Genomic DNA, 14,651 nt, shown 5'->3' with positions numbered 1-14,651 from the left:
CTCGGCTTTCCTGAGGGTAGGGTGAGGCTTCCCTGGAATGGCAGCTTGGGACCCCGCGCCAGGGCCTCCGAGAAGCCCCTGCGAAGAAGCATCTTTGCTCTGTTTCAGGATCGCTGGTGACACGGCCCTCAACAAGAACATACACGAGTCTGTCAGCGCCCAGATCCGGAAGAACTTCGCCAAGAGCAAGTGGAGAGTAAGTTGAGTGTGTGAAACTCCCGGTTAGCGAGGCCACTCTCCTGACGCTGGCTCTACAGTTTGGCCATTTCTTATTTCTAAAGGTCACCGTCACCACGAGCTTGGACAAAAGTCCCCAGAACCTCACCCAAATAATTTTGCTAATTTTAACCAATGATAATTAAGACTTGGAGATAGTATCGCTGTGTAAGAAGGATGGAGTGTGTGATTAAGTGTTTCTCCTCTGTGGTTCAAAAATAGCAATAGAGCCAGTTCTGTTTCATTTGATTTCTTAAGCAGCATAATCCCTTTTGTCTTTCTTCACCTTGCTAGAACTTTGAATAGTTGAATTTCATAAAGGGATATGAAGGGAAAAAACAGGAAATCTGAATAGAACTCATCGGGGTTTCCTGGTAAAAATTTGACAGATGTCCACCCTAGAGGTTTCGTGATCATCTGTTGGTATCTAGCCTCTGTGTTCTAGTCAGCGTGAGTTATTCAGAGCTGGCCGTTTTGCTCTGAGAGCCAGCAGTGAGAAACGGCTCAGAAACAAAGCCAGTTAGTTCCATGGACCTGCTTTATTCAGAGGAAGTGCCATTATTTCAGACAAATCATAGGAAAATAAAAACTATTTTAAGTCATCACTTTTTAAGGTTATTTTGCTAGGCCTTTTAGTCTAAAGTCACTAATCTTAAATTACAGAATCGTTTTACATTGATTCTATATACTTATGATGTCAGAAGAAAATTTATTTAAATCTCCAAAATATATTCTGTTGGGAGGGTGTTAAATAAATGTGTGTACTTTTGGAAGAAGGGACTGCATACGTTTTCTTTTTAGGCTAGCATGAGAGTGATTTAAAAAGTTTGAAATGCTCAGGGTAACAGGAGTCGTTTCTAATTAGCTGAAATATTTTGTGTGTTTTTCCCTCTCTTACATTTCAGCAAGCATTTAATGCCACGGCCGTCGTGAGACATATGAGAAAACTCCATCTTGGCAGCAGCCTGGACAGTTCAAATGCAAGTGTTTCGAGCAGCCTCAGTTTGGCCAGCCAAAAAGATTGTGCGTATGTAGCAAAAACAGACTTCTTTAGCTGGCCCTGAAGACGAACCTGGGATGGAGAGAAGGGCACAGTCCTCTGCTGAGCACCTGCTGTCTGCCAGGCACTTTGAGTACTTATCTAGTCTCACAGCAGCCCTCAGACGTTTTTACATATGCAATCACTTAGCTAACTCAGAGTCCTAGGTATCGCTGCTTCCGTTTCTAGATGCAAAATGGCTTCAGTTCCACAAGGCCGTGCCTGTCTAGATAAAGGCACAGACGCCTTCTGAGCTGCCTCCATGCGTCTAACTCCCTCTTACTGTGCGGTCACGTTCACAGATTGAGGGGGGGCTGGCCTGATGCTGCTGGTTTCCAGTCTGTCTATTTTTGATGCAGATTGATGTGAAGTGCATTGGCTTTGAAGTGAAAGTATTTCATATCCTTCACCTATTCTTGGACAGGCCACCCTTGGCCTCGCTGTGTTTATCGTAGTCTCCTGCTGGGCCCTCGCAGTGGGTCCTCTCCACCTCAGGGCAGTGACCTTGATCGTCTCCATTGACCTTCAGCTCCCTCACCTCACCATTGGCCTCACCCTAGGCCTCACACTCCTTCCCATTTGGCTCAGAAAGGGTTTCCCTTCCTCCGTAGAGAGACGTCCCATCTCATCTGGGACTGTCCAGCCCTGAAGTTTTCCCCAGGAATTTCCATGACCTTCCCCAACCCAGTCGCACACACAGATCCACATTCACACTTCAGTCCTTTCCACCCTCTGGTCAAAGGTTGCTGCACAGCTGATCACACAGACACACAGACATTCACACACAGACAGCGACAGCAAAGCCCATCCTAACAATGTAGTTTCTGGATCTCCCTGTATCCCAGTGAAGAGATTCCCTAGGAGGGTTCCCTGGGGGGCGATCAACAGGAGCTAGTCCATCCTCCACTTGGGGGGCGGTTAGTGCAGCTTGTGAGGAAGCCTCTAGGCCAAGGGCTGCCAAGTCCACACAGGAATAAGTGAACATCCTGGTTTCAGATGCTCTGTGTCACGAAAAGCTTCTTAGCCAAGGGTGCAACAACCCACCAACCAGGGGTCGGGTGTGGAGATCGGATCCTCTCTTGAGTCTTAAAATACCTACTTCACGGAGCTGTTGTAAGACATGAACAGCTCTCATGACAGCATGTGTTCACCACCCAGCCCAGCACCTAGTGCCTTGTGCGTGCTCAGTACATAGAGCCTATATTTATAATGAAAAAGGTTATATTTATCATGCGAAAGGAGAAGCGTGCTGGGTGTAGGAACAAAACCTCTGAACACAGTCCCCACAGGTAGGTTAAAACGTAGAACCGTGTGGGTGAAAGTGTGGGCGCCCCACAGACCCCGCCCATCTGATGCCTTGCGGTGGGAAGGGGAGGTGGAAATTTGCTTCTGAACCTCTGAGCCCTGTTTCCACTGTTCCCTGCAGGTCTGGCACCTTCCACGCTCTGTAGTTTCATTTCTTCTTCGTCGGGGGTCTCAGGAGTCGGAGCTGAGCGGAGACCCAGGCCCACCACTGTGACAGCAGTGCACACTGGAAGCAAGTGACTGGCTCTGGAGGGGGGCCCGGGGCGGGGCCAGGGAAGGGGAGCCCCGGGTGCCGGGCCGCGAGCCACTCCAGCGAGACCCCACCTTGCATGGTGCACTTTCCTGCATAGGACTGGAAGACAGAAGTTTTTTATGGCCATATTTTATACTGCAACTCTGAAGTGTTCATTTCTCATACACTGAACTGACTTTCAAGGGGAGCTGATTGATTAGGATCTGGTGCTGTACATAGGAACCTGCAAAGCTCTAGCTGAATGAACTTTCTTCTTCCTCTCCCAGCTCCGCCGTGTCCTCTCTTCGCAGCGTAGGTAACCGTCTATGGTGTATTTTTTCACTAATGACAAACAAAGGTTTCAACTGGATTATTTAAATATTGGTAAATATTGTGCATTAGGGTTTGCTTTATTTCCTTTTCAGAAAAGTCTGTCCTTTGACTCTCAGTTACGTGGCATATATCTTTTGCTCTTTAATAGTAGTTTTATGTCAACCTTCAAGAGATTTTTTTCCTCTGAGGGGAATTTAAAGGTATTTTTAAAAATCCTAACAAGAGGATGGAGAGCCTATCTCCAAGGCTGGGTGTGCACTCTGCTTCTGTTCCTTCTGTCTTTCTCCCCTCCCTGGGAGGGCGGTTGTCCCCTAAGAAGACACCTCAGCTGTTCTGCAGAGCTGTCGTCTCTCCAGGGTGGCCTTGGGAGGGAACCCGCAGAAAACTTTCCCCAGCAAACCCTAGCCAACCGGAGACCGGGAGGCCTCCAGCCTTGGCAGTCATGAAGAAAGAACCCTCTCCCTGAGGCCCGAGGCCAGTCTTCCTAGGCCACACTTGCCGTAAATGAGAGGCCCACAATGCAGAGATTCAGGAGCCTTCTTGCAGAAGGAGCAAGCTGCTGTCTTGTGTAAGGTGAACCCACACACAACCCTCATTTCTCACAGGAGGTAACAGATGAAAGTCTGGTCTCAGCTATGCAGTTTTAAAATTAATCTCTTTCTCTGTGTTTTTTAAAAAATGTGTTTCTAATCTTACACTTACAAGTTGTCTCTCCACATTTTTACCCTATTCTTACATGTTTTCTGAGGGAAGGGAGGGAAACAGCCCTGGAAAAGAATCCACTTGTGGCAGTAAGGAGAGGTGGCCTGCCATGCGAGCTGGACACTGGCCCCCATGGAGGTGGCCAGAGACGGCCTCAGCTGGGCCCAGCTATGCTTGAAGCCATCCCTCTGATCAGGGGAGTCTAAAGCAAAGATCTGTGGTGGTGGAGTCACCAGATAGCCCAGCTCGCCTGGGGCTGAAGGATTTCCTGGGATGTGGGACTTTAAACGCTGAAACCAGGACATCCCAGGCAAGCCCGGCCACGGTGTTCACCTGCATGGTGGAGGGCTGTGTGGGAGACTGAGGCAGGGTGCGGCCCGGGGCTGACCGTACTTGTGCTCCAGAGGGTAACAAGGAGCCCGTCCTGCAGAGCTGGGCCGGAGGCTCCAGGGCAAGCTTTGCCGAAACCTTCCCTCGGTCCCCAGACCCAGCCAGCGCCCACTCTGAATCCCAGTCAGCCTCGAGCCGATGAGGTGTCTCGCAGCTGTGCTTGATGGCCCAGCGACTGCTGGCTGCCATCCTCAAGCCCTCGTCCTACCACTGGCCAGTCTCGAGACCTCTTGTTGGTCGAGCCACGCTTGTCACTTCCATGCCTTTGCCTACGTCCAGGCCGAACATTGGGTGATGCCCCCCGGCCCTCCCTGGCACACATGCGCGCACGTGCACACGCACGCGCGGATACACACACACACACACACACACACACACACACACACACACGAAGAGCTGTGTTAAGCACCGCAGCTGCCTCCGCCCTCCCTGAGGACAGCAACACAGGCATGCATTCAAACCGCTGGGAAGACAGGCAACTGATCTACCCTGTCCCCTCACACATCCCAGGCATTCGGCTGCTTCTCAGGAACCCTGTGCAGTGGCTGCCACACATGCACGTAGGGCCACAGATCAAGCTGTCCCTCTTCCAGATCTGTACAAAGCCCAGACGAGCCTGCGAAATGACCACAGGCCCAGTTAAGAAGAAAGTGTCCCCAGCAGAAGGAAAACGAACCAACATTATAAACAGCGGAGCCTCTCCAGAGGCTGCTGAGGGTGTCACTTACTAGTAGGTGCTGTGAAAACATCCAGGTTCATTCGGGATAAGAAAGGTGGATAGAACTGTGGGGTGACAGTTTGCCTGAGTCAGTGCCTGTGACACGTGCACGAGCAGCTATAAAGAGTTCTCTGTGCCATGAGCTGTACAGTCACCTGCATTTAAAAAGGAACATTTATAGCCAGAGTCCACTGTTGGTGATGGAAATACTTTCTAGAGCCAGTGCATGTCATATGCAGTTGGCCTGGAGGTGCCTCTCATCTGGAGAGTGCAGCCCTGGGGCCAGGGCTTGGCTGTGCTTGGCCTGTGGGTCTCAGTAACATTGTGCGAGGAGATGGTGACTGGTCTTAGCCCAAGCATGAACTCTGCTAGACATGCCATCAAGAGGGCCATCCTGTCTGGGTGCCACCAGGCTCAGATTATTTCCTGCTTCTAGAAAGGGAAGAGCTTTTGCTCTTTTGAGAGAACCTTTGTGGTAAAAGGCAGAGGCTGTCTTTCAACTTGGGATGATGGTTTCATTACAAAGCGAGAAGGGAACCCAGAATGTCCCTTTTGTGAAGGCCTGGCCGATGGCATGGTACAGTCCTGGGACCCCACGGGTGGCAGATCCCACTAGCAGGAGCTGAGCATTTCACACGTGCACCTAGCCTGCTGAGCGGAGGCCAAGGGTGGACTTCTGTCCCGACAAGCCCCCACTGGGTCACTTGCTCATCTCAGCAAGCAGGTTGTTTTTCTCTTGCCTGAGTATTAAACTATGAATTAGCAGCCTAGAGTGGTCTTTCCCTCAGCTGCCTGACTGTCCCTCCCTGGCTTCCCCACCCTTGTCTCATCCGTGAGGCAATAAGAGAAGCTGCCGTTCACTGAGACCCACAGCGGTGGGCACCTCAGTCAGGCGCTGACGATGCGGCCTGTCACTCTTAACCAGGGTGGCCCTGGAGTCTGGGCGGCTCTCTGCACCCCCACAGCCCTGCTCCCCAGTGGGCACATGGGTCTGAAGCCTGGGACTGGGTGGGGCCTGCCAGGGAAGGGCGCCCAACCCCATGAGGCCTGTGAGGAGCAGGGAGGCCGCTCTGCTAGACAGAGGCAACTCTGGGCAGCCTGGCTCTCCCAGGGGCAGGGCTGGTTCTCTCCTGCCCCTGACTCCATAAGAGAATAGAAAAGGTCATCTCCCCGATCAGATCTCTTTAAAGAAAAGGACATTCAGAAAGCCCACCAAAGGAGAAGTGCAAGCATGGCTTAGCATTCTCGACCGTGGTCACGATTCCAGTCACTTCTAAGATCTCACCTTGAGAACAGGAGCAACCCCTGTCCCCTTCCCTGCCTGGCACAGAAGCCTGTGACCATTGAGAGAGCTACACTCTCCACTGACTCTTAGCGTAGTGTCTGGGGACCTGGCAGACAGGCTGGAGCAGAAGATGCCCAGAGCTCAACAGGCAAGACTTTGGCTCTGGGGAGACACTAGCGTCTGACAGAAGGAATTTGCCATAGCCCCAGACACAGTTTACTGCCCAGTACTAGTCTCATCCTATCCACTTGTCGACCGTAGTGTCCAGCATGTCCTGGGTGAATTGTCGGGGGAGGACTCCCCTTCAGAACACGAGGACGCAGGGCAGGGAGGCCAGGTGACCCCTCCTGAGGTGGGTGGGTCCTCGCCTCCATGAAAGGACAGCTGACTCTGATGAACTCCCTAGGGTTTGGCGGTTATGAGCAATTTTAAAAAGAAAGGAGGATATCACCGTGGAGGTGGAGTTATTTCTTAAGCTTCGACCATGGTCCCTGGGTCTCCCAGAGCCTTGGCCAGAGTTGATTCTTCATGGTGGGGAAGCCACACTACAACTCTTGCTCCAGGGCCTCAGAGAGAGGATGGGGCTGCCTTGGACGGCCCCCACAGGGCACCGCCGGGGTTGCTCTGGGCATGGGTGAGGAAGACAAGGGCAGCGGCTCCCATTTCCACAAAGAAGATGTTCCCTTTCCCAGTTGGCACCATCACTTCTGACATGTGGGTGGAGGTCCTCTGGCCAGCCAATGCACGACCCCTTTGCATGTTCCTCTGACACTTCACCCCCTCTCATTTTGCCACCCACACTCTGCAAATTCTGCCTTTTCCTTAAACACATTCCAGACCACACACTGTTCAGTTGTTTCCCCAACAAAAAAAATGTATATACCTGTACGTAACCCACACTCTGCCGGTGGGTAACTGGTCTTGGGTCGGGGCTGCAGGTGTGCCTGACATCTGCAAAAGGTGTTCCAGGCCTTCGATGTTCCGCATTGAAGATGTAGAGACAGAAAAGCTGAACTGGGAAAATAGATTCCTTAAGGGGGACTTATTTCCTGGAGACTCCGGGAAAGTGTGCAGATGAGTTGGCCTGACGACCTCAGCTGTGGGGAGTAGGCAGGTCTGAGGAAGAGGAGCACAAGGAAGGACCCCGGGCCCGCTCGCCTGGCACTTCCTGGAGGGTCCAGGTGGCTCATTGCAGGCTGCAGCCCTGCGCATGTGCAGGGCCCAGCCCCACTGTGACCTGCGTGCTGGCCCAGGCCGGCCGCCGCTGATGCCTCCAGAAGCAGCAGGAAGGATCAGCCCTTCCCGGCTCCCCTGCCACCTCCAGCAGGAGCAGCTCAGCGTGTGGCTCTGGGTGCTCCGCTTCCGCAAACCCCAAAAGGCTGCGCATTTGGAAGCCAACGCTCAGCATGTGGCTGCCGCGTCTGGTTCTGTGGACCAAGCAAACCATGGAATGGCTTCTCGGGGTGTGTCTCTGCTCCAAGGGGACAAACTACCGTGCCACCCTCTGTACTAACGCCGCTTCTGCATCCGCCATGTCCTGTTTTTAACCCTTTTGTCTCCAGAGAACTTCTCATGTGATTATCACGTCTTCTGATGGTTTGCCATGTCATGTTACCTACAGGTGATGTTATTTTCTTACGGATAGGGAAAAAAAAAGAGTGAGCGAGAGGTGTGTCAGAGGCTTAGTCTTAGATAAGACCTCGGCAGGGCCCCAAACACTGGTTAAATTTCTTCTCGAAGGAAAATCTTAGTCGGGGTCAGACTGAGATCCTGGGCCCTCCCGGGCGCCCCACCCTTCTGGGCTCAGGGCCCCTGCAGTGCGGTTGACAACCAGGATGCTGGGGAGCCGAGAGGGAACGGAAACATGGCTCGGATGTTCATCCCGTAGCACTGATGCCTGCCACTACCCTTCCCGGGGCACTCGGACATGCCGAGTGGCAGGAGATGCTGTCCAAGTGGCAACAGAAATGTCGCAACGCTGAGCAGCATCTGTGCCTTGAAAGACGGGGTGGTGGCTTTCGGAGAACATTTCTCCTCGTCCCACAGGCAGGCGAGAAAACATCAAAGGCACCCTCTGTCCAGAATAAACATTGGAACGACTTCCAAATTGGCCCCAGTCGCTCGACATCATTCATTGCCCTGCTTCCGGCTCCCCGCCAGTGAGCATGCGTTCCAAAAAATCACAACGCCGAAACCAGGCACGCCCCTGCGTCTATTACCAGGCTTGCGATTGGTTCAATTCTTCCATAAAAACATGTTTGTCCAAAAGAAGGGAAACGGTGCATCTACTCCATGCATGTAATAAACTGCAAGAAGTTTACCCCACATAGGTTTGCGGCACCGCGGAATTGTTCATGGGTCTATGTAGCAAACGATTCTCTGCCTTGACAATCATGTATACATATCAAGATTTCTATCACCATGGTAACGGGATTGATGACTTCTTGTTTTCCTCCAATAAAGACAGTTAATCACCTTCCAATGTATGTGGCCTGTTTCCTCCATTATGAGCAGATGTGGAGTGTCAGGATGGTTTCTCTGCCTTTCCCGCTGTCTCGGAAGTTTGGATTTGAGGGGAGGAGGTTGAATTAAGACCCCAGAAACTCATGGGGTTTCCCTAAGTATCTCCCATCACCTGCCCAATAAGCAGGGATTGCAGGGATGGGGGAGGGGAGACGCAGCTTGGCGTTGGGGTTGGGTTGGGTGCCCAGGGGGACACTGGTTGGACTGGACAGGAAAGCACCCCCTTTTCCCTGCTGCTGGGAAAGTGGCTGGAGAGCCCAGGAGCTCAGACCACACTGACGCCACGTCCGTAAGCTGCCCGGAGAAGTGCCAACGCCGTCCCGGGAAGCACCGCGCAGAGTGGGTGGCTCGAGCAGTACCCACTTGCTCCCGCTTCCTCAGCACAGCCTGCATGCCCGGGGCCCAGATCAGGGTGCTCTTCCAGATGGAAACCTGGCTGCTGCCGTTCCTGGGAGGGAGAGGTGAGAGGAGGAACGACTGATGAACTGTGACCGCTGGGCCCATCCGTTGGAGGCTGATGACCAGAGGGTCCCTCCAGTCCACACAGCAGCTGTATGGGGAGGGAGAAAAGGACTGGATGTGCGGATGTGCGTGGTGGGCATGTAGGAGTAGCGCTGTCCTACGCAGCCAGCATCCCGTGAAAACAGCATGGGCCTCCGTGAAATGAGGCCATGAGCCCAAGAGAAACACAGGGCACACTGCCTTGTCTAGTCCTTGTTGCATGGCTCCTACTTCTCTTAGCCCAGCCCCGATGATGAGATGTAGCAACACACGGGCCGCTCGCTGGGTGAGTGGGTGGCACTGTTAACGCAGACTTGGTGCACAAAACCATTGTGCTAGCCAAACCACTTTGAAAAGGACGGTTAAAGGTAGGGATCGCCAACTGAAAACCTAGCCGACAAAATGCACGGAAGTGTGAAACTGGCCTCAAGAGAAAGCCGGTATTTGCGAGGGCCTTGGGACTGAAATATTCAAGGTCAAACTTTTCTTCCTTGGCTCCAGTCATGAGGCCCAGCACCCCTGTCCTGCAGACCCAAGCTCCCTGTGACCCCAAAGATGTTCCACTTGTCCAAAAATTCACTCCCAATTTCCTATATTTTTCAGATACATTTTGGTCTTATCTCTTGAGAATATCTATCATTGACGATGACACATTTAGGAGCTGATTTTAAAAACAGGTAATGTGGCCGGGCTCGGTGGCTCAGTCTGTAATCCCAGCACTTTGGGAGGTCGAGGGGAGTGGATTGCCTGAGCACGCGGGTTCGAGACCCGCCGGGGCAACTTGGTAAGACCTCATCTCTACAATAATCCCCCAAAAATTAGCCATGTGTAGTAGCACGTGCATGTATTTCTGGCTACTTGGAAGGCTGAGGCGGAAGGATCGCCGAAGCCCAAGCAGGTTCAGGCTGCGGTGGCCGGGAGCATGCCACTGCACTCCAGTCAAGGCGACAGAGTGAGACTCCAACTCAAAAAAAAAAAAAACCGGTACTGTACAAAGCAACAAATGCCTCCTTACACAGTTACAAGAGTGTTCATCCAGGAAAGAGGCTCACTGCATTCAGCAGGCGGAGACCGATGGGAGAAAAGGGGGTACAGATCCTGTGCACCCAAATCCCCATGGCTCTCTGTTCCCTCAAGGAAGGCAACTCTACCATCACAATCCTGTTTCATGGGGAAAGGTTCTGGTGACAGAGCTGCTTAAAATCACCTGCGTGCTGAGCCATTTGGCTGGGCTGGTCGTGGTCTTGGGGCGTGTGTATACTTGGCTTGAACCGGTGCTTCTAGTTCGAGAAAGATGGAACAAGAGGCCCTGTGCCCAGCTTCGTGTTTTTACATACTTGGTTGTAGCACAGTGAGTCCCCAGAATGTATAATTCCCCAAAGAGCACCCACCCCACTTCCATGTTCACTTCATAACTGTGTGTGTGTGTACATCACGCAAGGGTGATATCATTTGGATGGTTGTCTCTTCTAGATCTCACATTGAAATGTGATCCCTGTTAGGGTTCAGACAGGGACAGGGTGAGGGTATAGAGGTGCAGGAAGGCACAGAGCACTGCCGGGGCTGGCAACCTGGAGGTGTGTGCTGGCGACCCAGAGATCCGAGCAGATGCAAAGAATTGTGACACTCAGAGGTGAGAGAAGAAAAGGTTTATTTCAGAAAAGTTCATCCCCCACAGACAGGGAGTGCGCCTACACTCTAGGTGAATGTGGCATCGTAGCCTCCCAGAGTCCTGGCTTAAATCCTTCTCTTGGAGATGTTGCTCGTGATGCGGTGACTGCTGTGACTTCCTTGTCGACCACCTGTGGATGTCTTGGAGATCCTATGACACAGAGACCCATTAATGTCCACCCACATTACCGTAGCCCCTAGAGAACGGGCGTGGCAAGGATTCTAATTCTCCTGCACCTTCCCCAACGACATTCCTTAGAGCTAATGGAGGGTGGACCTCCCTTCATCTCCTAGGCATTCCCAGTGGGTAGCTTCGGGGGATCCTTGGCTTCCCTGTAGATAGTGCCCAATTTACTGGAAAATCGAATCCCCACCTACTCTCCCTCTGAGCGATTATAACTTTTGTAATTACAAGTTTCATGACTTTTACAGTCCTTGCCCAAGGCACCACGTCTTAGGCCTCGTAAATTCCCTTGACTCTAGGCAAGCTTGATTGCCACTATGAGATACCTCTGGCACCTGGAAGGCTGTTTCTGGAAAGACAAAGTCGGCAAAGTTGATTTTACCTAAAGGGTGCCTTTCTCCAAAAGCACAGCTTCTACTTTCTCATCATTGTGTCCGGGTTTAAGCACAAGATGAAAAATGGCTTCCCACTCTCGGTCTGTCCTTCAATCCCTACTGGAGGTGGGGCCTGGTGGGAGGTGTTCGGATCATGAGGGCAGAACCCTACCCACCCTCACAGTAATGAGCTCCTGTGAGAACTGCTTGTTAAAAAGAACCTGGCACCTTCTCTCCTCTACAGTCCTCTCTCCCTTCCTTCCTCTCACCATGCTATGTCCTCTCCCCTTCCCTTCCGCCATGAGTGGAAGCTGCCTGAGACCTCAACAGAAGCAGGAGCCATGCTTCTTGCAGGCCAGCAGAACCATGAGTCAAATCAGCTTCTGTAAATGACCCAGCCCCAGCCCTGGATGACCCTTTCTAGCAAAACAGAGGACCACAAAGGGCTTCCAGCTGAGGGAAGGGGTGGGGCTGATTCCCTGTCCACACCCTGCAAGCCCAGCCCTGCGCCCTGACTGGGGAGGTTTGTTTCCTACCCAGTTCACACAAAGGCACCCTAAGGGGCCTGCGGGCTTGGTGGGCCCAGCAGGCCTCAAGAGCATTAGGCCACGAGCCAACAGGAACTTTTATCAGGTTTTCGAGGCCAGGGGAAGCTCTGGCTGGGAGCTCAGCCTCTAGGGGCAGCCTCTGGGAGGAGCACCTCTGGGCTCTTTGGTTGGGGAAGCAAAAGCTGACAGGCACATCGCCTTCAAGGCAATCACTGCAGGGCAGGAACACACAAGCACACTTTACAGAGCTCAGGAGACACCCCATTGGAGGACAGGTCTGCCTCCCTGACTCTACCGAGAAACCCAAGGAGACTTGCCTTTCTTTCAGGTCCCCTGGCAGCAGGGAAATGAGATGCCAGGGACCTCAGAACCTTTCCCTGCAGATCTATTTCCCTGCAGTTTTCCATCAGCACCTTTCAGCTGAACCCCGTCATAAGCTTTCATGCACTCATTCAACATTTTTTGAACACTGCAAGACACTGTTACAAAGGGATTCCAACTGAGGGTCTTCATTCACGCTGAGAAAAACCAAAGTAAATCTGTCATGAATCCTGCCCTCCACGGCTGCCTGGAAGAGGGGGTGTTTGAGGAAGGCCCGGAAAAAAGGGTAGAATCTGAATGGGAAGAATTGAGTGGGAGCAAGAGCCTGGTGGCTGGACACACAGCATGCAGACAGACTGGTCCACAGTTTGCTGGGCCAGGTACAGGGGCCAGGTACAGGTGCTGGGCCAGGTACAGTCCAGCAAGATGGGCTGGAGTTGCCTCGTTGTGTCATCCCCAGTCACTGCTAGGTTCTGGACCCGGTGCTGGATGCATCTCATCCCACCCTCCGCCTCAACAAGGAAGGCGCTGATCCGTGTGGCCTCAGAAAGGTTCGGTGACTCATCCTCCACGGTCCACTGGACGGGGAGCAAACTGTCACACTCAGCGTGGACTGACACCAGGGGTCATTCTGCTGTCTAGCCTCTCGGGTTTTTTGTGCAGGACACTGAATTCCAAACTATGAAATGTGTGCTGTATTTGGTTAGTAGGTGTTAGGTTGGTGAGCTGAGCCATTGCCACGGGTATGCAAAGAATAGCACAGAGATTAGATTGGAAAAGAAAGTTTATTTAGAAAGTAGATCAGAGAAAAAGGGTGGACGCCCCCTCTCCAAAGAGAGGGACAGACACTTAAGGAACATTTGGCAGCAAACACTTGGGGTGAAAAGCTTTTTTTTTTTTTTTTTTTTGAGTTGGAGTCTCACTGTCGCCCAGACTGGAGTGCAGTGGCCACCCCCGGCCACCGCAGCCTCGACCTGCTGGGCCCCGGCGATCCTTCCGCCTCAGCCTTCCAGGTAGCTGGAACTACAGGCGTGCACTACCACAGCCGGCTAATGTTTTGATTTATTGTAGAGATGAGGTCTCACCAAGTTGCCCAGGCGGGTCTCAAACCCACGGGCTCAGGCAGTCCACTTACCTCAGCCTTTCAAAGTGCGAGTTTTCAGGCTGAGCCACTGAGCCCGGCGAGGAGTGGTTCTTAAGTCAGGCAGGCAACTTAGGATAGAAGTTTTAAACAAGATGGAGTAAGCTGGTTAATGCTATTATTTTGCTGGCAGTTTGATTTTATTAACCGATTTAGCTCATTTCAATACTTGGGGGGGCCGGTCATGAGCACATAAACAAAGGCGGGCACATGGCTGGATGGGTGGGTCAGTCACGGATGGTTAATCACAGAGACGAGAAAGACTGGACTGGTAGCTGAAAGCCAAACTCTTGAGAGATGTTAACATCTTGTGACTTGCCCAGGGTTCCAAGGAAGGATTATTGTCATGTACGAGCTCCAGGAGACAAGAGAAACTGCTTCCTGGCCTCTGTCCTTTCAGTAGGTAACTGGGAGCCACCGAAAATGATTGAGTGAGGAGTGACACGATCAAATCAGTTAACATTGTGTAGTATCAGCATTACTAGGGGCCGTTCTATCCCTCCAAGAGAAAGGGACCGACTGGGTTAGCTCAGCCAGGCCTTGCTTGAAGTCCAGTCAACAAGGAAAGCATCACCGCCCTTCAGAGAGTAGTTCCCAGGAGAAGCGTCCATTTCCCACAGAAGCCGACTTTGATCTAGAGTCGGGGATTCCGACAATCCCGATAACACCGCTTAGTTTTGTCTTTGTATTCTTTTTAAGTCCGACTATCCTCTTGCCCCGATGAGTAACTCCAGAAAGTTCTGTTCACACACACGGAGTTTCAGCCCCGTCAGGCAGCCCTCTCTGGAGTCTCCTTGTCTCCTCCAGTTTGCCCTCAAAGCAGCTGATTTATTTTTAAGAGCGTGTCTTGGATCGCTTGTGTTCTTCAGCCTCCCCTGAGAGGATCTATATTCAGCATGAGTACATCTTCAGGACTCTTTCCAGAAAGGCCAAGTGGGCCAGGAGGCTGTTCTTGGTCAGCTGGTTAACCTTTCCACTCTTGCCCACCTTGTGTTTCCTATTCCTTCCCTGCAATGTAGTTTTAGCTTCAAATTATATTTATCTCTCTTGCCTTTTTTTTCTGAGTCAGGGTCTCACTCTGTTGCCCAGACTGGAGTGAAGTGGCATGATCACAGCTCACCACAGCCTCCACCTTCTGGGCTCAGGTGATCCTCCGGTGTCAGCCTCC

At 52.1% G+C, this 14,651-nt stretch overlaps 1 protein-coding gene across 4 annotated transcripts in view; it reads left to right on the top strand.

The window, feature by feature from the left end:
* The window catches only part of CAMK1D (calcium/calmodulin dependent protein kinase ID), a 261,834-nt gene extending 257,997 nt beyond the window's left edge, over positions 1 to 3,837 (top strand). For 2 of the 4 annotated variants that reach the window (XM_021707376.1, XM_021707377.1), the window contains exons 8-10: positions 109 to 196; positions 1,122 to 1,239; positions 2,682 to 3,822. In XM_021707376.1, coding sequence (XP_021563051.1) covers positions 109 to 196; positions 1,122 to 1,239; positions 2,682 to 2,800 — 325 coding nt within the window. In that variant the 3' untranslated portion in view covers positions 2,801 to 3,822. Of the gene's footprint in view, positions 1 to 108; positions 197 to 1,121; positions 1,244 to 2,681 lie in introns of all 4 variants that reach the window. The other 2 variants (XM_021707378.1, XM_021707379.1) reach the window with 2 other exon arrangements.
* Positions 3,838 to 14,651: the final 10,814 nt, after the last annotated feature.

This window comes from Carlito syrichta, unplaced genomic scaffold (assembly GCF_000164805.1).
Source record: "Carlito syrichta isolate Samal-C Ts95f unplaced genomic scaffold, Tarsius_syrichta-2.0.1 Scaffold317080, whole genome shotgun sequence".
Taxonomy (NCBI): domain Eukaryota; kingdom Metazoa; phylum Chordata; class Mammalia; order Primates; family Tarsiidae; genus Carlito; species Carlito syrichta.
The sequence above is the reverse complement of the archived record's forward strand: the minus strand, read 5'-3'. Positions and strand labels throughout refer to the sequence as shown.